General features: G+C 34.8%; 4 protein-coding genes across 5 annotated transcripts; 2 read left to right on the top strand and 2 right to left on the bottom strand.

Annotated features, from left to right (window-relative positions):
• The first annotated feature begins 621 nt into the window (after window positions 1–621).
• On the top strand, window positions 622–3,264 carry LOC128679300 (ubiquitin-conjugating enzyme E2 L3). The gene is made up of 4 exons (XM_053761435.2): window positions 622–862; window positions 1,368–1,463; window positions 1,552–1,738; window positions 1,946–3,264. The coding sequence occupies exons 1-4, from the start codon at window positions 836–838 to the stop codon at window positions 2,098–2,100; spliced, it is 465 nt and encodes a 154-aa protein (XP_053617410.1). The 5' UTR covers window positions 622–835; the 3' UTR covers window positions 2,101–3,264.
• On the bottom strand, window positions 2,933–5,927 carry LOC128679299 (histone deacetylase 8-like). Of its 2 annotated transcripts, none has more exons than XM_053761433.2 (8): window positions 5,868–5,927; window positions 5,405–5,594; window positions 5,182–5,323; window positions 4,879–4,985; window positions 4,601–4,793; window positions 4,004–4,176; window positions 3,314–3,514; window positions 2,933–3,226 (listed from the first exon to the last, which is right to left on the bottom strand). In XM_053761433.2, the coding sequence occupies exons 2-8, from the start codon at window positions 5,586–5,588 to the stop codon at window positions 2,973–2,975; spliced, it is 1,254 nt and encodes a 417-aa protein (XP_053617408.1). In that variant the 5' UTR covers window positions 5,589–5,594; window positions 5,868–5,927; the 3' UTR covers window positions 2,933–2,972. The 2 variants fall into 2 exon arrangements, with proteins under 2 accessions (XP_053617408.1, XP_053617407.1); XM_053761432.2 differs by having other exon boundaries at window positions 5,684–5,903.
• Window positions 5,928–7,389: 1,462 nt separating this feature from the next.
• On the top strand, window positions 7,390–15,919 carry Set8 (SET domain containing 8). The gene is made up of 6 exons (XM_053761000.1): window positions 7,390–7,764; window positions 8,798–8,900; window positions 9,124–9,547; window positions 9,655–9,845; window positions 10,181–10,393; window positions 10,679–15,919. The coding sequence occupies exons 1-5, from the start codon at window positions 7,755–7,757 to the stop codon at window positions 10,386–10,388; spliced, it is 936 nt and encodes a 311-aa protein (XP_053616975.1). The 5' UTR covers window positions 7,390–7,754; the 3' UTR covers window positions 10,389–10,393; window positions 10,679–15,919.
• Window positions 15,920–16,306: 387 nt separating this feature from the next.
• Ddx1 (Dead-box-1) lies at window positions 16,307–22,787 on the bottom strand. Its single transcript, XM_053760999.1, has 13 exons — window positions 22,203–22,787; window positions 21,736–21,853; window positions 21,213–21,379; window positions 20,799–20,930; window positions 20,373–20,562; window positions 19,919–20,106; window positions 19,544–19,668; window positions 18,876–19,013; window positions 18,223–18,437; window positions 17,792–17,907; window positions 17,358–17,465; window positions 16,866–17,000; window positions 16,307–16,497 (listed from the first exon to the last, which is right to left on the bottom strand). The coding sequence occupies exons 1-13, from the start codon at window positions 22,650–22,652 to the stop codon at window positions 16,393–16,395; spliced, it is 2,187 nt and encodes a 728-aa protein (XP_053616974.1). The 5' UTR covers window positions 22,653–22,787; the 3' UTR covers window positions 16,307–16,392.
• Between the last annotated feature and the right edge of the window lie 5 nt (window positions 22,788–22,792).

Raw genomic sequence — 22,792 nt, 5'->3', positions numbered from 1 at the left:
GTTTATTTTAGAGTACTTTATTAATCCTTTCATTATGTAAGCATTCGTTTGTGAAAATCTACAACAATGTAGCATATTCGGGTGCCGAAATATTATGAAAAACCAAGCTAAAAAAACTTCGAAAACTATGGGATACGCCTCACGCTGTAAAATTTTCAAGCCAGTAAACGGTCGAAAAGAAGTACGTGAACACTTATTAAAATATGGACTTCTTACACGTAAGATCTTCAGTCAAAATCAAGTTTATAACAGTTTATGACCACAGTTGACCAAATAATGCAGAACATAACCTAAAATAGTGCTATTATTTTCAGGATAATCCACTAAATCCTTCCTTTTTCCTTTAAACTCGCACCACGATTGCGTAGAAGGTATTTTTGGTCGTAAATCTGCAACAATATTGAAAATTTTTGCATTGCATCTATTGGCAATGTTTGTGTACTTTAGTTGTACCAGTAGCGCCATCTGCGCTGAGCTTTGCGTAATATGCCCTATTAGATTGTTTATAAATCTCATTATTTGTGTTACGCCCAACTCAGAATGCATCTTAACAAAAATCGATAGTCGACTATCGACTATACGTGTACGTAGGTACTTTCCATCCTCCAGTAGCACAACACTACAATACAATAGAGAAAGATCAGCAATTTTGTAATGGTGGTCGTTTTGACGGTGTTGAAGAATTTGCATTTTTTTCCTGCTAAATCCCATTCCTTTTACTAATCACAAGGCTGTGGAAAATAATTATGTTGTTTGTGATCTTTAAATAAGAAATTTGTGTAATTCTGTAAAGCAAATAGTTTCTTTTAGGTTGTCTTGACATTTTTTCCATACAATGGCTGCAACAAGGAGACTTCAAAAGGTAAGATATTTTATACGCTTAGCCAAATGCTTTATTATTCCGTTCATAGTAACCAACATAGTTAACCTATTCTGCATGCACCTGCATATGATATTGATCTAATCAATTTGTTTCCTTTAATGATTTTTTCCGTGTGATTAAAACGGCGACAAAAACTGTTACAGTTTTATGGCAGAATCGTTTATTTGTAAAACACGGATAAGTACAACTATTTACGAGGAATTAATTTGTTAAGTGTATTTATTTGGTTTATTTTAACTTTCAATTAATAGCTATATTCAACAAAAAAGTACCGGTATCACAAAAAATAATAAAACTCAAGAAGATGAGTCATATAATTATTTTGTCATAGAAAGATGAACTCAATTTTTTTCTTCAAGTTAGGATAGTTTATCTTATATATAATTTCTGTTTTGCAACCTGAGCACAAATTCTTTAAAAGAAAAATAGTGGTACATCTTAATGCAACATTTTTTTAAATGTTATCCTTTTTCTTTTTTTGCAGGAATTGAATGATATCCGACAATCAGGAATGAAGTCATTCAGGGACATCCAAGTGGATGAGTCTAATATACTTACATGGCAAGGATTGATTGTTCCAGTATGTGCAACTTTTATTTATTTGCTACAGCCTAATATTCGTAGCTACAGACAATATAGTATTCTAAATTATAATTACTATGTTACAGGATAACCCACCATACAATAAAGGAGCATTCAGAATTGAAATCAATTTTCCTGCAGAATATCCATTCAAGCCACCAAAAATTAGCTTCAAAACAAAGATCTACCACCCTAACATTGATGAAAAGGGACAGGTTTGCTTACCAATCATAAGTGCTGAAAATTGGAAGCCTGCAACTAAGACTGATCAAGGTATACCTACTTTAGTTTTATCATTTAAAAAATATTTGTGTGAAGTTATGTCCACAACAATATTTATAATCTATCATCATTGTGTCATCTATATCACTGATTAATAGCAGCTGCAGTAGCTGGATTTATTACAACTATTTGTATGATGAGAAAAAACTATTCCAAATGGCCTTATTTGTGTCTAACTACATGTACTTTATTTTTCAGTTATACAAGCATTAGTAGCTCTTGTCAATGATCCCGAACCAGAACATCCATTGCGAGCAGATCTTGCTGAAGAGTTTTTGAAAGATAGGAAGAAGTTTACCAAGAATGCTGAGGAATTCACCAAAAAGAATAGTGAAAAGCGGCCTACTGATTAAATAGATATTAGGATATAATTACTTATTCAAATGGATTTACAGTAGTTGGTAATTTTCCTATTGTCTCCCAGCTTGTGTTACAGTGTTTATATTTCATATCTTATTTCTACTTAAATTGCATTTATACTTATGTATGATCTTAATATTTGAATTAAAATTGACAACTGTTGTAAGTCCATTTTGTAATTGCCACTGCTCTGGTATAAGAACTGCTTTGTCTATCACCATACTGCTTGCAACAATAATGAGCACGGAATTAGTAACATTAGTTGTTGGCATGTGGTATCATGCTTGAGTTTATTTTTAATACCAATTTTTTTTACCTAGGGGGTGTCACATTGATTCGGAAATGAAAATCTATAAATCATATTAACTACAGTATTTTATCTTAAATAACTAGTGTGTGGGTTTAAATATTATAGATGTGATAAGGGATTCCTTTGTTTTTAAATCATATTTCCAAATAGCCTTTTCTCACTCAATGTTGTTATATCTGCCACATGTATATAGTTACTTGGCTGATGTTAATTTAACTTGGCTGAAGTGAAGTCAAAGGCCTAGAAATTGTTGGAGCCTTACAAAGAGAACTGTGCTCAATATTTAAAATCATGGAGCCATTTTTAGATCAAATTATATAACAGTTTGGTGGTGATTGGTAACCCTAATATGGATTAAATGATAATATTTTTATTTTTCTCTTTGTAAGTCAATGTGTTACTTGGTAACTGTATGCTGAACAGTTCAGTGAAAGAACTTAAAAATATATTTTTTTCAATTAAAATTTTGTTTCTATCTTTCAATTCAAGTAAACCAAGTACTTAGTAAATTACCATTATTCTATGTAACAAAATAATTTATTAATGTGTATGCCATTAGTCAATAAAATCATATACATCAGTAGAGGTAATATTATCATTACTATTATTTTTTTTAACTGTATAATTTCCTTGGTTTTGTGTAGATGCACTTGCTACAATCTTCATATCGATATCTTTTGCTAGATAATCTTTATATGTACTTGCATTTTCTTTCTTGGTTAAACCTTTACTAGAGTTCATATTAATCTTCAGCCTTTTAACCGCTGGTTCCTCACTTGTATGTCTTATTAAATATTTATTTATATTATCTGTAAATATAAACTTTGAATTACATACTTTATCTTTAGTTTTGTCACTATTATTTATAAAGTAGTGCATGTAAAATTAAACTTCACCTTTAATAGTTCTTATACAGTTATCCAGATAGTCATTTTTGTTGATATCCTTTACTAAGGTAGGTTCAGTATGCAGCATATATCCTGGTCTATACTCTGGCCAATATTTATGTTCAGGTATATTTTCATCTAATGATATATCAAGCACCAAAGCTGTTATAGATGTCCAAAGTCTTGCAGTGTTAGGATGGTCATATCCTCCTTGAAAACAAAAATAGAGTGCTCTCTTTTAACTCATAAGTTTTAACTTCCATATGTGAAAGTACTACTGCTTAGTAGAACAATAGGGATCAAGCCTGAGAGAGGCAGTGGGATACTGTGGCAAAAGACCCTAGGCTACAAAGTTTGCACCTCTTCCCATTATGGGCTGCATGCCTGTTTCCCTACTTGGTATTAAAAAAAAGGTATTTATCAAAAGTTATTGCAAAATATATACAATTACTTTTATTACGTTCTTAAAAACTGCTGAAATACTTTATACTAATAATAGAGAGAAAAAATTAGTAATTGTTTTTTTGTTTCCAATGAATAAACTCAACAACTAGGTACTGAGCTGATTTTGATGAAATTTGGCACAGAGAGATAGACAAAACATTCAGGTATAACATAAGCTACTTTTAAAATTACGGTTTTACCCAAGTAAAGCCGGGGCTGCGATGCTAGTCGCTTATAAGTAATATATGTATATACCTCCACCTAGTAGCATCGTAGGTTTTCTTTTATCCAATATCATCTGTACACAGGAACAATAGCCTTTAGATGTGAGTGAGGCTCCACCATGGGGGTCCCGTGCCAATGCATCTGCTCCACATTGCACAACAATAGCATCTGGGATAAATTTTGTACACACTTCATTTAATATCCTGAAAATAAATATTAGTATTACATTGAACAAGTACAAGTGTTATAATAAAAAGACAGCTTACACAGAGAACTACATTATGTCATGATGAGTCAGATTTGTCAAGGTCCTTCCAAGCAAATATTGGAATGTTTGTTACACTACCCTCTTTTTTCATATGAATCCTCACTATAAAAGATCTCTCACAGTACCTACTTATTGTTGTGAAAATAAATTGAATATTAGTTCAAACCTATACATTCTAAAGTAAAACATTTGTTGTTAACCATGAAAGTAATTTCTTAAAAGTCAAATTTATATTGCTGTAAGTAAACTCATAAAAATACATAGTAAGATTGTTTACTTCTTGTAAGATAAAATGGTGTTTGCAACTGTTTACATTTTCATTGACTTTCAAAATATATAAGTCAGAAAATATTACTTACGGTTTAAAAGCATACTGCATACTTTCATCCGAGTAAGTGCCATGTAGTGGAAAATTAGCAGAGTACCCTTTACCAGTGAGAGTCCCAACATCTTCTATACTCCCAGTGCCAGGATAGAAGCCCGGCTCAAATTTGTGAAATGATAGTGTAAACACTGTCTTGCTTAGTTCAAATGCATCTTGGACTCCATTGCCTATTGATAATTTATAACTACTATAATAACACTTATTTTAAACTATATTATTTTACAATAATACTAGTTATGTGTGTGAGGTTACCATGGTGGACATCTAGATCAATGTATAAAACTTTGGGAAACTTCTGCTTCAATGTATCTATTGCCAAAACAATATCATTTACATAGCAAAATCCATCAGCAGAAAATCTGTAATCATGAAATATATGGTAAAAGTAAAAAAAGAAGTAAAAACCAAATCTGTGTGACTAATAATAGTGATAAATTAATAAAATTTAGGTATAAAGTTGAATGTTTTGTTCCTATAAAATGGACTCTGAACATGATAAGATAAAAGGGCTAAATGTATATGTATAATTGAATTTAATGATGATACAGGTGTTACCTCTGTGCATGGTGCCATCCTCCACACCAATTAATAGCTATATCAGCTATACCCAAAATTAAACACTTGGCTGCTGTTATAGATGCTCCAGCTACAGTTGATACTAACTGTAGCATGTGAGACACAGGAGGGCAATCATATCCTTAAAAAAGAGTAAAAATCGAAGATTGAATATAATGCTAAGTAACAAAAAAAATCTATGACACAAATTGAAAGAAACTACCTATGCCAAACTCTTCATCCTGTGCATTGGTCATATATTCTTCATCAATATCCACAAAGGTCTTGAGGTGATCTAAGTATAAATCTGAATGAAATTTTCTAAGTTCATTGTACGATGCGGGTCTTGAACGGACTACCTTCATACTTTGGTGAAGACCATATGCTGTTATTAAATCGTGTACCATGGACGCCTAAAAATATAGTTGACAATTTAAGTTGTTTTACTTGCCAACTTTCCAGTGTCTTGAAGCAAAACTCTTTAAAACAAACTTTTACTTACACGACCTAAAACGGCGGGTAAACGGTCACATTCAGTTATTAAATTTTCGTCCCAAACGTAAGAACATTGTAACAAACTCATGGTAATTCTTATGTTTCCTTTATTATACAAACGCTGAATAAAGTAGGTAGGTAACTGGTTTTCTGTTTTGTAATAAAATGTAGTTATTTACCAATATATTTACCTTTTTCTCGTCTCAACAGTCGGTTATATTTCTGACATACACTTACTGTTGACAATGACAATCATTCCAACCAAAGACATTTTTTTTATTTTATTCCAACCCCCAAACTTCTAGCGTAAAATAGCTGAAAGTTCCCAAAACGAGAAATGCACCAAAAACATTGTCAAAAATTCTTCAGAAAATAATAAAGTATCTGTGATAGTTCTTCAAACCACATAGTATAGCTTAATAGTATAGAGATGCACGGTAACAATCAGAATAACAATTGTCGGATATTCCCATGTATTTAGTACTTCGTGGAGTACCTAGTACCTACTAATTCCATGGTGGATATTCCTGAATAAGGCATAATACGCAAAGCTCAGCGCAGATGGTACAACTAAGGTAGGTACAAAAACATTGCTAATGGAGGCAAAAGGCGTCAATTTTCATTATTGTTGCAGTTTTACGGCCAAAAATACTTCTACGCAATCGTGGTTTACGCAAAGTTTAAAGAAAAAAGGAAGGATTTAGTGGATTATTCTGAATAATAACACTATTTTAGGTTACGTTCCGCATATTTGGTCAACTATTGTCATAAACTGATATAAACTTGATTTTGACTGAAGATCTTACCTGTATGAAGTCCGTCCTTCACGTTTCAAGTGTTCCGAGCTTTTTTCGACCGTTAACTAGCTTGAAAATTTTACAGCGTGAGGAGTCTGTATCCCATAGTTTTCGAAGTTTTTTTATTACTTACGGAAAACGATTTTTCCCAATATATCGGCACCCGAATATATATGCTACATTGTTGTATATTTTCACAAACGAATGCTTACATAATGAAAGGATTAATAAAGTACTCTAAAAAAGCAAAAGGCGGCAAAGCTTTTGTGTACCTAACATACAGTGTTGTAGTTTGGCGGGATAAGTGTGCAGTAATACTCCCTATTTCCTAAAACCTTCGGTGTTTTTCCAAAAATATCAATTATTGGTGGGATAGTACTATCCATTATCTTCTCATAGTCTCATAACGAAACTTTGATCACGTGTTCTGTCGCACAATTATGGCAAACTAACGATAGGTTTTGTACAAAGTACTTACTAAATTCATGAACACCTTTTAAATTTCATCAAAATCATGCCAACGGTTCAAAAGTTATCGCGTTACTAAGAACACACATCCATACATACATACAAATAATGTTTTTGCCCCAAGTAGAATCGATAAGTTTTTTTTTTATATAGTATGGCTTTACTCAGAGAGTATTTAGCGTGAAACAAGTTCGGAGAATAAAACGCAGGAAACTATCTAGGTAGGACGCGTAAATGTGAGGTATTATTTTCTTTTTACAACGTGGCGCTTAGTGTCAGTTTAGTTCAGTTTAGTCAGTGTATAATTTGATCATACGGATGTTTGATCCGTATGATGTATATAACCCTCAACGCCTAGTGCCTTTTATAACATTGTTTTAAAAGTTATAATTCTAGTCGATGGTAAAATAATTTAAATTCATTGGTTGGCATTTAGAGCAAATAACCAATAAGAGATTTGTTAGAAAAGAAAAACAAGCGTCCATTTTCTACAGAAGTCACCATTCAGTTCAGTCAATCATGACATTTTATAGAATTGTGTGGAAATGTACTCAATTTTCTAATATCTAAATGTAATAGTGATTGAATATTACATATTCTGCGAAAAAACTATTTATAAGCATAGTTGCAATAGTTACTGACGCCGATTCGGTGCGTCACATGATAGTTTCTTACAATCCTAATATGACAAGGTCTATTACAAAACATAGGTAACTCGAGCCTTGCTAGTCAAGCTCGTTTTATTTGATCTGGTTAGACTACTTAGATGGTGTTCCATGGTTTTATTTCAGTGATCAACAAGTTCAAGTAGCAATGGTTCGAGGTTAGTATAGCTTATTTAAATAACTATACATAATGTCATGTTAGCGGTGGTATAATGGTATTCTGTCCTTTGTCTGCGGTGCGTACCCTCTTCAAATATTTTTATCAAAGTACTATTATAGTGCGGAAACAATTTTGGCACTGTTTATATATAATATAAATCTGAGCATAAGTAACATGTGACTCAGACCTCAGCAAAGTTTTCTAACCAGTTAGGTGCTTTTATTGATTGCATGTGTTTTATGAACAATGTTATATGGCGCAAAATAGCAGGTCTCTTTTTAAAACCTAAAATATAATTACTACTTATTACATAAAAAATGTAATATAATTTGACAAACACTTCTTTGATATGTCAAGGTATACAAATATGGCTTGTGTGCCAGCTACTAACAAGCCTGTATGTATGTGCTAGCTAGTAGAGCTCAAGTACCTTTAGTACTATTGGGATTAAAATAATAAATTCATGTCTGTAAAAATAAGCCTAGTTAAAACAGTAGAGAATAGATCTACTGAGTAGAGTAATCCCTCAAGTTCAGATATTCTTGGTCTCTCGACTTCTTTTTTTATAAATTTTATTTTTAATATAAGATATTGAAATAACTCACTATAATAATACTCTTTAAAATTTACAATATAGTAAAATGCTGAGTTATATTTTATAGAATTTGTTTATAACAATATGGAATATATAACAAATAGTTCATACAATTAATGATAAAGCAGAATACTTTTTTATACGGATAAAGATCATGGATGAATACATATAGATGTGGTGAGAATTTATTATTTATTCTCACATAGGTTAGTGTTTTTGTGCATTGTTAAGCAGATGGTCTAAACTTGTGTTTATTCATTTTCACTGAGCTGTACTAAATTGCAAGTTGTAGTGAAAATATCATATATATTTATCCACTTCTTAAACTTTTTTCTTGGTAATATAGAAAATATAAGACTTTGTTTAAGCCATATTTTTGCATCTAATTTGAGACAAAGTTTGAATGAAAATAACTTGAGAATAAAACTGGTTACAGCCAGTAGCTTGATGGCGGGTCAAGAGGGCGTGAAGACCCCACACCGCATTGAGCTCTGTGAGGAGAAGCCTGTCAGGGCTACACGCAATTATAGGAAGCGCAGGTAACTGCGGCCTGCTATGTTTATCAATTCCAATCTATAGCTTAATATTAGTATCATATATATTTTGTCCTTATACATGTAATCATATTATGGGTTATTCTTCTAACATTATTATATTATTATTTGTATTTCTGTAAATTTATACATTAACTATAAAACTATAATTTATCATTGAGAATTGATAAAATATATGGGTCATGTTAACAATATACAATGTTTGCAGGATTATAACCGCAGCAACACCAAAGACTGAAAATGCTGAATTGAAGCAGGAGCCTCCTGTAAAAAAAATTGAATTGAGATCGAAGCCTTTAAAGACAAGTAACGGAATTACAAATATGACGAATGGACACACGGCGCGCTCTCGTGCGGCTCGCGCTGCCGCCCGCGCGGCCGAGAGCCACAAACTGACTGAATATTTTAAAGAAGAGCTCAAGAGTCCTAAAGTAGAGCCCCCTCAGTCCCCCCCATCCATAGAAAAGACTGTGACAGTTGAACCAAAAGTGGTGAATGGAAACAGCAATCATAAACTGACTGAGTACTTTCCTGTTAGGCGTAGTGTAAGAAAAACTTCAAAATGTGTGATGGCTGAGAAGATGAGGGATTTGGAAAGAGCTATCAGAGAGCAGCGGGAGGATGGTTTGCAGGTGCGAATTATAAATGTTTATTCCTCAACAAGCTAATGAGGACTTGTTGGTTATATACCTCAATATTTTCAAGTTAAGTCAAAAGTAATATATTGTTTCTGTGTCAGGTGGCATATTTCGAGGGCAAAGGCCGGGGTGTTATCGCTACTCGGCCGTTCGGACGTGGCCAATTCGTGGTGGAGTACTCTGGAGAACTCGTGGGAGTGGCTGAAGCGAGGGAACGCGAGCACAAGTACGCACAAGATCCGAACGCTGGCTGCTATATGTACTACTTCAGACATGGAGACCAACAGTATTGGTGAGTTACGTAATCTGTTTTTATTCTTATAAATATTCTCTCTATAATGGTAAATGTTAAGTAATCAGGTTATTTTATTGCATTAATAACTAATAAAATATCTATTGTAATTTTACATATAAACTAACTGCTAGTTACTTGTGCTTGAGTTGATTTGTAAGTGAACCCTTAATTTCCCAAATACTAATATTTTTTATATATGTTCACTTTATATACATTCTTTGTATGACCCAATGGAGATAATGCTTTTGGCATGAAGCCAAAATGATATTTCGTGCCATAAAGTTTAATAAAATAAATAAATACCTACCTAAAAGCTTATGTTGTATCGACAGTATCGACGCGACATCAGAATCGGGTCGTCTCGGGCGGCTGGTGAACCACTCGCGGAACGGCAACCTGCTGACGAAGGCGGTGTGGGTGGACGGGCCGCGGCTGGTGCTGCTGGCGGCGCACGACATCCGCCCCGGCGAGGAGCTCACCTACGACTACGGCGACCGCTCCAAGGAGTCGCTGCAGCACCATCCCTGGCTCGCGCTCTGACCTGGGTAAGTCCACACCACAAACATAGACCTTATTTATATAGATCACTCCATATTCAACTGATTGCCAGGCACCTGCCGGCTAATAATAAAAATAAAAAAGGATAAATAACAGACTTAATAGCGAAGGTTATAAAAAAAAACCGTATGTTATAGTGGTAGTATATAGATTAGGATGAAGCATTTATTTTAACTGATGCAAAATAAGCATATTAAAGCAATTTCCATATTTCTGAAGAGTTGGCACAACCAACAAGTCTCTAAACTAACACATGTTGTCTCTTGTTTCAGGTGCACATCCAAAAATCTCAATTGGACTTCTAAGCATTATTTATTAATTTAGCCTTAGTTATTATGAAGTTGTTGCTAACATTTTGTTTGAGGTTGGACATATTTTGTATTGTTAAGTAGTGAGACAAGTGGCCTAACACTAGTTATGTGAACAGGGTGGAGAGTTCATAAAAAGAGTAAAACTGCCTTATGCCACTCGTAATAAGGATGACAGTCCGACGATTGCACCATTCGCCTTAGGTATCGTTAAGGTTGAAAGGACAAGAGCACTCCAGTTTTGTTTCTTGTCTTTGGAAACTATCTACATTTTCAATATTTATTAGCAAGAAATTATGACAAGAAACAAAATGGCCGCTCTGCGTTTTGTTATCTTGAATGTGGTATACGAGAGTTATTGTTTTTGTAGCAACTTTTGTATTTGTATGAGTATGAGCATGTAACTGTATTTGAATTTCAATGCAATGTTGCTGTAATGACGACCTGTTAAGGTGATATTCAAAGAAAGTAAACATTTAATTTGAAATTTGCGCGGTAGTTATATAAGTGTTGTCAAATCAAGCTTTCGTGCAAAAATCACGACTTAGTTGCAAGAAAACTAGCTCAATTTGGTACCATTTAGAAAGACCCTGTGAGAAAAGACAAAATCCTATTCCCGGATTAATCTGGATTATAACTATATAGCGAGGCCTGGTAAGACTAGCACAATACGAAGCCACAAACATTCACAAAGGCTAAGCCAGAGACGCTGATCACATGGTACAAATATTACAACCTACTGGTTGTATTATGACAAATTCCAACTACCTATGTTAAATGTCATTAGTTATGCCTAAATTACACATAGCAAGCAAAGGTCGCATTAAGTGTACAGTACATGGGTACATTTCAATAAAAAAGTATGTCGGTAAAACAGTATTCCTACATGTGAATCCAGTTCTGTTTTATCGATTGTGCTTGCGACCAAGGTACTAATTCTTTCATGATGAACTTGTTTAGTGTATTTTAAGACATTATTTATTGAAGAGGTAAAAACAAGACTTATTCCCGATCACGACACCAACTCGAATAGTTTTCGTTATTGATAGCTTTAGCTTTATGTTAAGTAATTTTGAAAAACGTGAGGTTGTAATTGTAAGTTGCTCACTGCGTAAACATGATAATTATGATTCCTAATAATTGATCCTAAATTTTGTTTTATTTGTTACATAGTTTCGTTTCTGATAAATAGAAAATTGTTTATGAAAATGACGCTTTAGACTCGTGCCGTAGTATTGAATAGATAAATTAATTACGAATAATAAATTTGCCCACCGAAAGTAGATAAAATCGGGTAGTTTCATATCATTCATTATTTTGATTTGAAGTAAGGCTTATTTAAATCTAATCTATGAATCGAATTAAATTTTGATTAAAGTTTAAAGCCTATTTAAAACAAGGGTAACACCAAACGTACAGTAAAATCGTGGGTGGGCAAAAACCTTGATTGACGTCCAAAGTTGTTGAAATAAGCGCCACTGACGGTAGTGGAGCCCTATAGTATAGATCTCCTTGCATTCTCATTGTATCGATTGAGCCGAGAGGAGTAGAGGTTAAAAGCGTATGTGTGATAGACTGTATCCCCAGGTAGAACTGCAAGGGCGAATATATTACAAGATATTGTAATGCGCGACCGGCCCTGGCGATATTATGCTTAATACCTTTGTTATTTAGGGTTAATTTTGTGAGGACATGATGGTCATCTTGATATTCAAGACAGATACATTTAGTTTGCAAAGACATTTCATCATAACGATGGAACGAATGTACTAACTTCAAGCTAACAGAAACTGGGTATGATGATTCCAACGCGAAGTCAACTTCGCGTTTAATAAGTATCGCGATGGTACGAATGTTTAGTACATTCGAGTCAAACTTCTTCAAGTTAAATTGATTTACTAAATTAAAGAAACACAGATGCAACGAACGGCTCTCACATAGCCTAAATCCTGCAAAGGAAAGAGACAAATAGACTTCACTGGCGCTGTGTGAATATAGCGTTCATGTAATTAGTAGGTACGAAGTACTTATTAAATCCATGATAGCATTACATTTCTTGATAATCATGTTCGATGTATAAATAGTTTCGCATTTTGTCAATGGGCTGGAGCGTATATTTTGGTATATGTCAAAGTAGAATGGTTTTTTACGGTAATATAATTTTGTATGTAAACATATAAAAAATAAATTATAGAATAAGCTGGTGGGGTTAGCCGTGTTCACCAAAAGAGTAATTATTAATTTCTAATTGACGTTGTTATTGTATGTGTAGATGTGAGCCAGTCGTTAATTACGTAATGATTTTTTAAAATCTATGTGAAGAATAATATTTTAAATTTGTTTCTATTTTAATTTGAATTGATTACTATTATTAATCAATATAAAAATTCTTACAAATGAATTAGAATGATTTATAAAAGTTCAGATTTTTTTTTCAAGAACAATGACTGGTGAACTTCGCGTGTAATTTATTGTACCGATTGTGCACTTGTTTGTAACTTTCTACTTAATTGTACTGTAGATTCATGTGGCTGGGTTCCAATTTATCGGCAAAACATTCATTTTGTTTTATTAAACTATATGTATTTGCATTTCGAAAATAATAATATAATTGTAATTTATGGCAATTGACATAACTAAGAATTTATACTTATAATTAGTATTATTTTGTTATATGAATGAGAAAGAATCCAGCTTCATTATTGCGCTTTAAATAGTATTGCTTTGGTAGTTCCTACACCTACGACGCCTCGTGTGGTATCCTAACCTTCCTAACCTACTAAATCTATTACGGAGTGGCATCGCCACATAGGCTAGTATTTAATACAGTTCCACTGTGTAGGAGTACTTATACGGTCGTTGTTGTTACGTACTGTAATATTTTGGCCACAGTTGAGAACATTTTGCCTGCAGATTTATTTATGCAGAATTTTTGGCTCGCTTCTGTTCCATCAATTCTTGTGAGCGTTACGTAAAGTGTGTGATTGAGACCGGGCGGGAATACGACATTAATTCGCGTTAATATCAGTTATGGTTTATGCCGAGTTTACACCTGGGATTTAACTTATCTCTCTCTCTCTCTTATCACGCGTCACATAGCAAGTACATTGTTACTCTTTTATTAATATTTTTCCTTTAGGCTTTTCTGGGCCTGAAGGCCTACCACGAAATATATAAACACATACCACGTAACTAACGTCCACATGCTAACTCTTTTCCCATGTACGCATCGTGTAAGTTAAAACGTGTGGACGCAATGACGTGCTACGTGATTTATGTTTTATGCTAGCTAATAATCAGGAGTATTCTACTCTACCATTCTTCATGACACGACATGAATTTAGTGCAAAATAATAAAAGCAAATGTACCGATGTGGCCGAGCCATTACATGTACAAAATAGTATAAATTATGATTATATTTTAATATAGAATAATATATTTCTACAATATAGGTTTTGCATTTCATGAACTAAACAATTTAAATGGTATTCATGTTTTGTTTTATAGGTACATCATGTTATTTGATTTATAAATTGTGACTGTGTGCACTGTAGTTAGATTGTGCATTTACTGTTAATTTCCAAAGCAAATCCATTAGGTTTAGAAATATTTTTTGAAAGAATGGTGTCGGGAATTGCAGGAAATGCTTAATTGTTTTGTTTATTTTGTTTATATGTAGCACACGACTACACTGTGATTATTCAGTGCTTATTTAGTCAGATTATATAATGGTCCTAAAAGACCGACCCTAATATTTAGATTAGTCAGTACATAAAATTGTTAGGTACGTAATAAATACAATTTGCAATAAAAATGGTCGAGTGTCTATAATATAGACAAAATAGACAGTGAGAGTTAAAAGTTAACTATTATAGTGCGCACAAATCACTGCAAGTGATGTAGTTAAAATTAACTGGGATAGCGCTGAACGGCGCTTAGACTGTTGACAATGTTTTCACTTAAATGTAATAAGCTTAACTAGTAGACTAGATAAATCAAATACTTATTATTAAATGAATAATCTACTAGCTGTATGTTCACGTGTCACTTTGCACCAATGATGTTTAGAATTTATTTGTTTATGAATCATTAGATCTGCAGTGGGAGTCTGTAAGTTTTTTATTTATATTTCTTAGAAGATTCAACGCACGTCAATGTTAAAAACTATGGAAAACAACGGAGGGCATCGTGCTAAATCGACCACGTCAAGGCTCCTTCCAAAATACTATAATGACAAGATAACGACTTATCATTAGTAGAATTGTCTTCTAATTTATGTCTACCGAAATCTTGCCACTATGGAATGTTTTGCAGTGAGATACGAGCATCCAATCACATTCGATAGTTGTTGTCGCGGTCACGCTGCGATTGGTTGACTGTGTCTTGAGTGCAAAAATATTTGATAGTGAAAAGTGAATTGGAAACCATCACATCATTTTGTCGCTATAATATTACAGACTTTCTCGGCTGGTGTTAACCGAAGTTCAGAGATTAGTCTTATTTAACCTTTGAGTTTTTTCAACCTGATTTCTGAGCTTTGTTAGACATCTATCCTTAGGTTTTTGTTTGAGATGAATCAGCATTTTATCTTGGTAAAATAAAATCCAGTGGAGTTTTGTCTCGAACAAAATAGGGTAGTTATACAGATTTTGTTGAACAATATTGCGGTTAATATAATTCTAGGACATAATTTGTAAGATAAAGGTAATTTTGAATTTGATTGACCAAGATCATCTTTGATATCTATTTTATGCTAAACAAACATGTTGCTAATTTGCTACATGAACACTCTAACAGCTTTACTTTGTACTTTTTTATTTCGAATTGTAGACTAAAGTAACTTAAAAATTTTAGCCCTTTTATGGTCACAGATATATCCTTACCTTGATCTGTTGCAATTTATTGATTCTGTTTTAAAACGGTCAATAATTTCAAAAAAGGAAACAATATTTTTATAAAACCATCATAATTTTTTCATCAGATATTTTTAGAATTAAGACTTGAAAAATCCATAAAGAATAGAGGATGACAGTTGTTTGGAACTATTTGTAATACTTACACATATTTTAATGGCTATTTTCCTACATAGCAAAAGTTTTGAGACTTAATAATTTATTTTAAAAACGCGGGCCGTCTTGCACTGCCCTAAATATTAATATAAACAGTAGAATTGAGAATGAGTGAAAATAAAAATAATAATTTTATTTTTTGTTTTACTATATAGGTATACATTATACCTGCTACCCCTCATGCTGAGACATTCAACAAAAATGAAGTAAAAAGCTGGGAATGACAACTTGCTAAAATAATATGTAAGTCGATTGTATTGTGATATGTAGTAGTTATAGGTGAATATTTTTAGGGTTATTTTCTTGCTAGGGTTTAGTTCTATTGAGAAAAAAGTACCATTACTTCTACCGTAGGACTATTCAATCGAACAGAACAGATGGGAACAAAGGTAACGTACACCGCAATACACAAGCCAAGCGAGCATGTGCTCCCACATGGCTAACATAACCTTTCATACATTTCGGTAAGCAAACTATGATAATTAACTTATCGCATGAAGGGACAATAAAAACAATACAACATTCTCAGACTTATATAATTTATTAAATTATGTTAGTATTGCATACATTATGTAAGTAAAAGATCAAGGGGGACTATTCAGTGTAGATCACGCTATGGTGGCATTATGATGCATTTTGAGATAGCATAATTGCGCCTGCGACTCTAGTTCCTGTAGCGACCGGACTACGGGCGCCATTTGACTCACGTGATCCTAGAAAAAAATATTTTGAACATAAACAAAAATGTATTTGATTACTTGCTTATTATAGGCTCAATCATCGTAGAGGTTGTGATCAACATGAAATAACTTTATTTAATACTTTGTTTTGAGATAAAATATAGCCTATTGCAATCTTTGATAATGTACCTTTCTAATGGTGAAATAATTTTTGAAATCGTTTCGGTAGTTTTGGAGATTACCCACCTCAAACATACAAACTACAAACGCTTACCTCTTTATAATAATAGTATAGATTTTAACATTGGACATTGTGGGTTACCAAACAGTGTGACGTACGTTTTGGAAAATTGGCATTTCGTCGCTTGTGATCAGTAAATACCAGATCAAATAAGAGTTACCTGGTATCCAGTGCCAATCTGCTTCCTCTTCTCTCCGTATACCACCTTCCCGTCGAACTCGTTGCTGGGCACCTTCATGTCGCTCTCCACTTGCTGAATAGTGATGTTCAGGTGGTCTTCGATGTCGGCCAAGTACTGGAAATTATAACTATTACTAGAGAATACCATGTCCACGTTTGTTATCAATACTATAATGTGTTGATTACGAACGAATGATGAATTAAAAATCTAAAACTTGGGAATGTACGTTTTCTTTGCTGTTTCTCGCTTTTTTAATTTTTTCCCAGTTTGCATTTTGATTAGTGTTAAGTGGGTACATAATTTATTCATAAATACATTTATTTATTAATTTATTGTAAATAATGTATCGTTTAAATAAATAATCTAGACAGGAACTCATTAGTGCGATTTCAAGTATTTATTTCTTAAAACAACACCTACACTTAACACTCGCATATGCAACAATGAAAATGCGAACCGGGCTTATCTTACCTGTGGTTCGTTGTACCACATGCAGCAGCCTTTGGGCCGGTCGTCGATGAGGTTGGTGTTCCAGCAGTTGCGACCTCGGGAGGAACACCACTCGCCGTGGTACCACACCTTGATATAGTAATTACTAAATAAGCTTTATTTATCACTAGATGTTGCCCGGGGCTTCGCTCCCGTGGTAATTTTGAGATAAAATATTACCTATAACAATCTTGGATAATGTACCTTTTTAATGATTGAAGAATTTTTGAAATTGTTTCGGTAGTTTCGGAGATTACCCGCCTCAAACATACAAACTCATAAAAGGTTAACTATCATCTGACCGGATAATTGGTCTAGATCGAATTCGGTCAGTTTTCATTCGAGTCTGGATTTTTTATATAATAGGCACCACCAAATGTGAAGACAAATTAAAAAACAGTATATCATCTTGTTACCTTCTCTGGCACCGTGGACACGAGCGAGATGGCTAGACCCATGCGCTCGGCGCGACCGACGCGGCCGATCCTGTGCACGTAGTTGGACTTCTCATCAGGTAGGGTCATGTTGATCACTGAGGACAAAAACATTTGAATATCCGAAGATATTTTAAGTACCTACGTACTTATAAATCATATAGTGCATATTTAATTAGTATTGTATACAGATTTGATTTTTTCTGAGTTGGTTTCTAATTCAATATATCATAAAATGTGACGTTTTTGTTCTCTTATATATACTTGCCTGTATAACTACATCAACTAAGACGTGATGATTACATCGCTTCGTCACAAAATGCCTCCGTCGAAAAATGTTCCGTGGTTGCATGGTCGCATATATCATTCGCAGGTTTGCATGACTATTATAAAAAAATATTAAGTCTACTCACTGAAAGGCAGTCCGGATATATCAATGCCCCTGGCGGCGACGTCGGTGCAGATGAGGAACTTGACCTGACTCTGCTTGAACTTCTCCAAGTTGCCCTTCCTCTCCTGCGGCTTGCGGTCGCCGTGGAGGCACACGCACGTGTACTCGTTGCCGTAGGACTTCAGGTAGCGCTCCAAGTTGTCGCAGTCCAGTTTGGTGCGGCAGAAGATTATTGCCCTGGAAAATGTAGATTCTAGTAGTAAAAAAATTGCTGAGAAACATATGGAATATTAGTATGCCATGTTTCTCAGCCATGATTTTTTTTAACAGGTAACCAGTGTCGATCTTTACTGCACGGACATGTTTTTTTTGTCCCGCGATGTAACAAAGAACTTACCAACTACAATAAAAGCTTGTGTCAAAAAAATATTTTTTATTTAAACTTAATTTCCTTGTAAAATATACAACATACATTGAACCAGAACATAGTTTGTAATATCATGTAGGTACTTACATCGTCGACCCATCTACCCGACCGTCGATGATATAAAGGAAATTGCTGACAACAACTGGATGGGGATGGCCCAGGACAGAGATGGTTGGCGGAGACGGAAGGAGCCTATGCCCAGCAGTGGGTCACGGAGGGCTGCAGATGGTGATGATGTAGGTACTTACCTATCCATCTTGTGTTCCCTGATGGCCCGGAGACAGTACTCCCCTTTGAGAATCTTGATCGCCTCAGACAAGGTCTCTGGCGTGGTGTTGCCACTTCGGATATTGTCTTTGGCGTGCACGCTGTCTGTCTGCACGTGTCTGAAACATAACTATAACTGAAAAAGTGCTAACAGTAAGGGGTTGTCGTATGGTTCGTGAAGTGTCCTTCGTAATATCTAAACATAACTGACACGAACTTCACTGTATAGTCAACAGCACATCAAGCAAGAACCTTTATGGCGCGGTAATAGTGGCCAGTTTGCAATGAATTTGGGTAGGTAGGTTGATGCGCTGTTAACTGTACGTCTATACGACAACGATTGACGAATCAAGGAAAACGACGTGTCGATATTTTTATCAAATTGACGAATAATGGAAACTGGCTATTTAACGAAAATGACGAAAAAATTTAAATTTAATGTAAAAGTACCTGTGTCGGTCTAATTTGTGGTTGTTCCGAAATGCCAGTAGTTTGTGCGATATTTTGAGAAATACAATTTATTTTAAAATTTAACGGAATAAAGTAGTTCCTAATCGGAATAAAATTGCCTAATTTCTGAATTGTATTTTTCGGCAACGCGTCACGTCTATCCAATGGAGCAATGAAGCCGGGCCGTAACAAGCCATACTTGCGCAGAGTCTCCCAGCTCCTGTCCCGCTGCGGGTCCACCATCACGACCACGTGGTGCACGGTCTCAGGCACCGCGTCCTCGCCCTTCAGGTCCACCCACGTGGGGAAATGCATCAGCTTCTCCTGGAAATATATACGGAGTTACCAAGATATTTCATAAAAAATACAATTGTTATTTGTTTTTTTTTCCTCATATATGAGCATGAACTCAGATATTCCGATTCAGATTAGAAAAGAAACCAGCTTTTTTATTGGTTTTCTCTTCTGTCTGGCAGCTTGCACATAGTATGGTAAAATTTTGTATGTTAATTTTGAATGCAGTAAGCGAACAAAATAAATATATGAAATTAAAAAATAAATTAAAACAACTGACCGCCATCTTTTTGACCTCGAACGCGTGCAACGTGGCCGAACAGACGACCATCTGCAGCCGGCGGCCGTCGGACGTGATCTTGGGTATCTGGCGGTGAAGGCGCTCCACCAGCTCGCCGTAGCCCGCCTTCAGCAGCCCGTCCGCCTCGTCCAGCACGAAGAAACGGCAGTGCGTCAGAGCTAGGTACCCTGACGATATAAATATATTGTAAGAAGTATTTTTTTCTATAGTAAATCTTGTGATTAGTTTGGCTATGAGCAGATAATACTAACCCAACATGTATTGAACTCCAAAAATTGAGAGAAAAGATTTTTATTTGTAATGAATAAACTCAAAAACTAGTGGGCCGATGTTGACAAACTTGGCAGAGTAATAACATAGGCTACTTTTTTATTATGGTTTAATCCGAGCGAAGCCAGGACAGACTAGTAAATTATACCATGACCCAACCCACCTCCTTGAATAAGGTCCTCTAACCGGCCAGGAGTACCAACAACTATATCAATGCCAGCATTGAGTTGATTGATCTGGTCCTTCACATTGACTCCGCCAACCACTAGCAGCTCCCGCACTTTAGGATTTTCCAAATACTTCTTAAATTTAGTGATCTGATTGCAAGTCTGTTCTGCCAACTCTCGCGAAGGCTGGAGAAAAAATGAATGTGAGTGAAGAAAGAAAAATTTATGTATAAAACTTAGTTTTTTCTTAAGTGTCCTGCAAACAATCTTCGCAGTTTCAGTTGTTTAATTTTTTTGAAAATATTAGTCCAAACATATTATGTATTTTAAAGTAAAATATTTATTAACCATGAAAGTAATTTCCTAAAAAGTTTTAATAAAGGAGTGTTTTGATTTTACTATGAACATACAAAGAAGTTTACCTCAATGATGATAGCCTGTGGGGCGTTATTGACAGGTTTGCTCTCTGCCATTGCACCCGCTGCCACGACATTGTTTTTCAAAAACTCTTTTGGCACTTGTTTCACTGCTACATATTCTGCAGGTGGTGTGTACTGTAAAAAAAATAAATGTCAACAAAAGAATTTGGGATGATCTAATATATAAAATTCTTGTGTCACAGTTTTAGTTTACATTTACATACATAACTATTTTTTATACCCTAAGGGTTATCCAATCCAGGTTACACAAGCGAAGCCGGGATGGCCCTCTGATATAGTTGTATTCTTATGATTATAAGTGACAGTATTGTGTGTACATCAGGTGTTGGTGAGTAGTTGCCGTACTTTGCTGCAGTACATAATAAATACTATTTAAAAAATCATGTTTTGTTCAACCTTGAAGGGCATAGCACCAAAGTTAAAGCTCATTTCTGCATTCTTCAACACTACTGCTGGGAAGTAGCAATCAGATTTCCGTGACTGATCCAGTTTGAAGGCCACTCCCAGATCTTCTCCATTTTTTGTGTATCTTATTTCACCATTGTTCAGATTAAGCAGGCAACCTAAAATTGAATTGATAAAAAAAAATTAATTGTTATTAAAGTTCTTTAGTTCTTCACTTCTTAACTCAGGCTTTAGAATTATGAATAAGGTTCAAAATGTTTTTTGGGCATTATTTACAAAACATGACTAATAGAGGAAAACCAAACAACAGGTATTCACCTATTCTTTGCTATTCATTCCTTTTTCACAATCCATCCAGATTGTGTTAGAGAAATTATGAATGGTAAAAGAGTCAAATGATAAAGCTAAATGGAAGAACTTAACATAATGTGCCAATCCCATATGAGTGAGAAAAAGTGCAAGGAGAAGATTTACAAAACAACTTTTTTAAAAAGTTATCTTCAAGTTATCTTACCAATAACATCATTAATTCCAAAAGCACTGCCATAATCATCAAACTGCTTGGCATTTGATTTCTTGCCTGTGCCACCAAAGCCAAACCCCAGTCTGTCTGTACCAAGATCAAGCCTTGCCTGAAATAAGTCAAAACATCTGTTCATTTATTGCTATTGTTATAGAAAAACTGACTTTAAAAGTGAACAATTAACAAGAGTGATGTGACTTTAGACAGTGAATTTACTACAGCATTTTCAACAAATTTACTACAGCATTTTCAACAAATTTACTACAGCACTTTCCTTTGTCTTATTTTATTTTAAATCCTAATTTAGATCTATTGTATAACTTTTATTTAAGTAACATGAATAAAAATGTAAAACAAAGAGCTTCAAAGGTCAATAAATAAATGTTAACTAGTTCAATGGGCAGCAATAATTACAATCACTATTGAGTGTAGTAATAGTAGTAATGAGGTGGACTTACTGCCTGTGTAGACCATCCCACACGGCACAGTCCTTCATCAGTGACTGTAGCTTCATAATAATAGGCCCCTTTCGTGTGAACTCCTTTAGTGGCTCGACAGCCATGCCAGCCCTGCGGATCGCGAGACTGGCAGCGTAAACCATCCGGCGTAACCGCCAGCGCGTCTGTCCGATCGAAAAACGACATCGTCCACTCTGATGAAGTTGTTTGTATCACTTTACTTGTCTTCCCCTCTTGTATATCTTTCAATGTCTCCCACACTATCTGTAATATCGGCAAACAGAAAGCACCGGTCTTTCCACTGCCCGTCTCAGCAGCCATCAGGACGTCTCCTCCGCCGAGGATTAGAGGTATAGCTTCAGCTTGGACATCCGTGGGCAGTGTCCAGTCCATTTCTTCAATGGCTTTCCCCAGTTCTGGCAATACACCGAACTCTTCAAAAGCGGTCATATTGTAATATGCTAAATTAATTCTATAAATACCAACTAGAAATAGAAAAAATATCGCCTAAATCACTCAAGGCAGCCGCAACCGGTATGTTCAACAACAATCATATCATCGACCGACAACCATGACGGGACGACGACAGA

Source organism: Plodia interpunctella, chromosome 21 (assembly GCF_027563975.2).
Source record: "Plodia interpunctella isolate USDA-ARS_2022_Savannah chromosome 21, ilPloInte3.2, whole genome shotgun sequence".
In the NCBI taxonomy this organism is placed as follows: domain Eukaryota; kingdom Metazoa; phylum Arthropoda; class Insecta; order Lepidoptera; family Pyralidae; genus Plodia; species Plodia interpunctella.
This window is presented reverse-complemented; position numbering and strand designations above follow the sequence as displayed.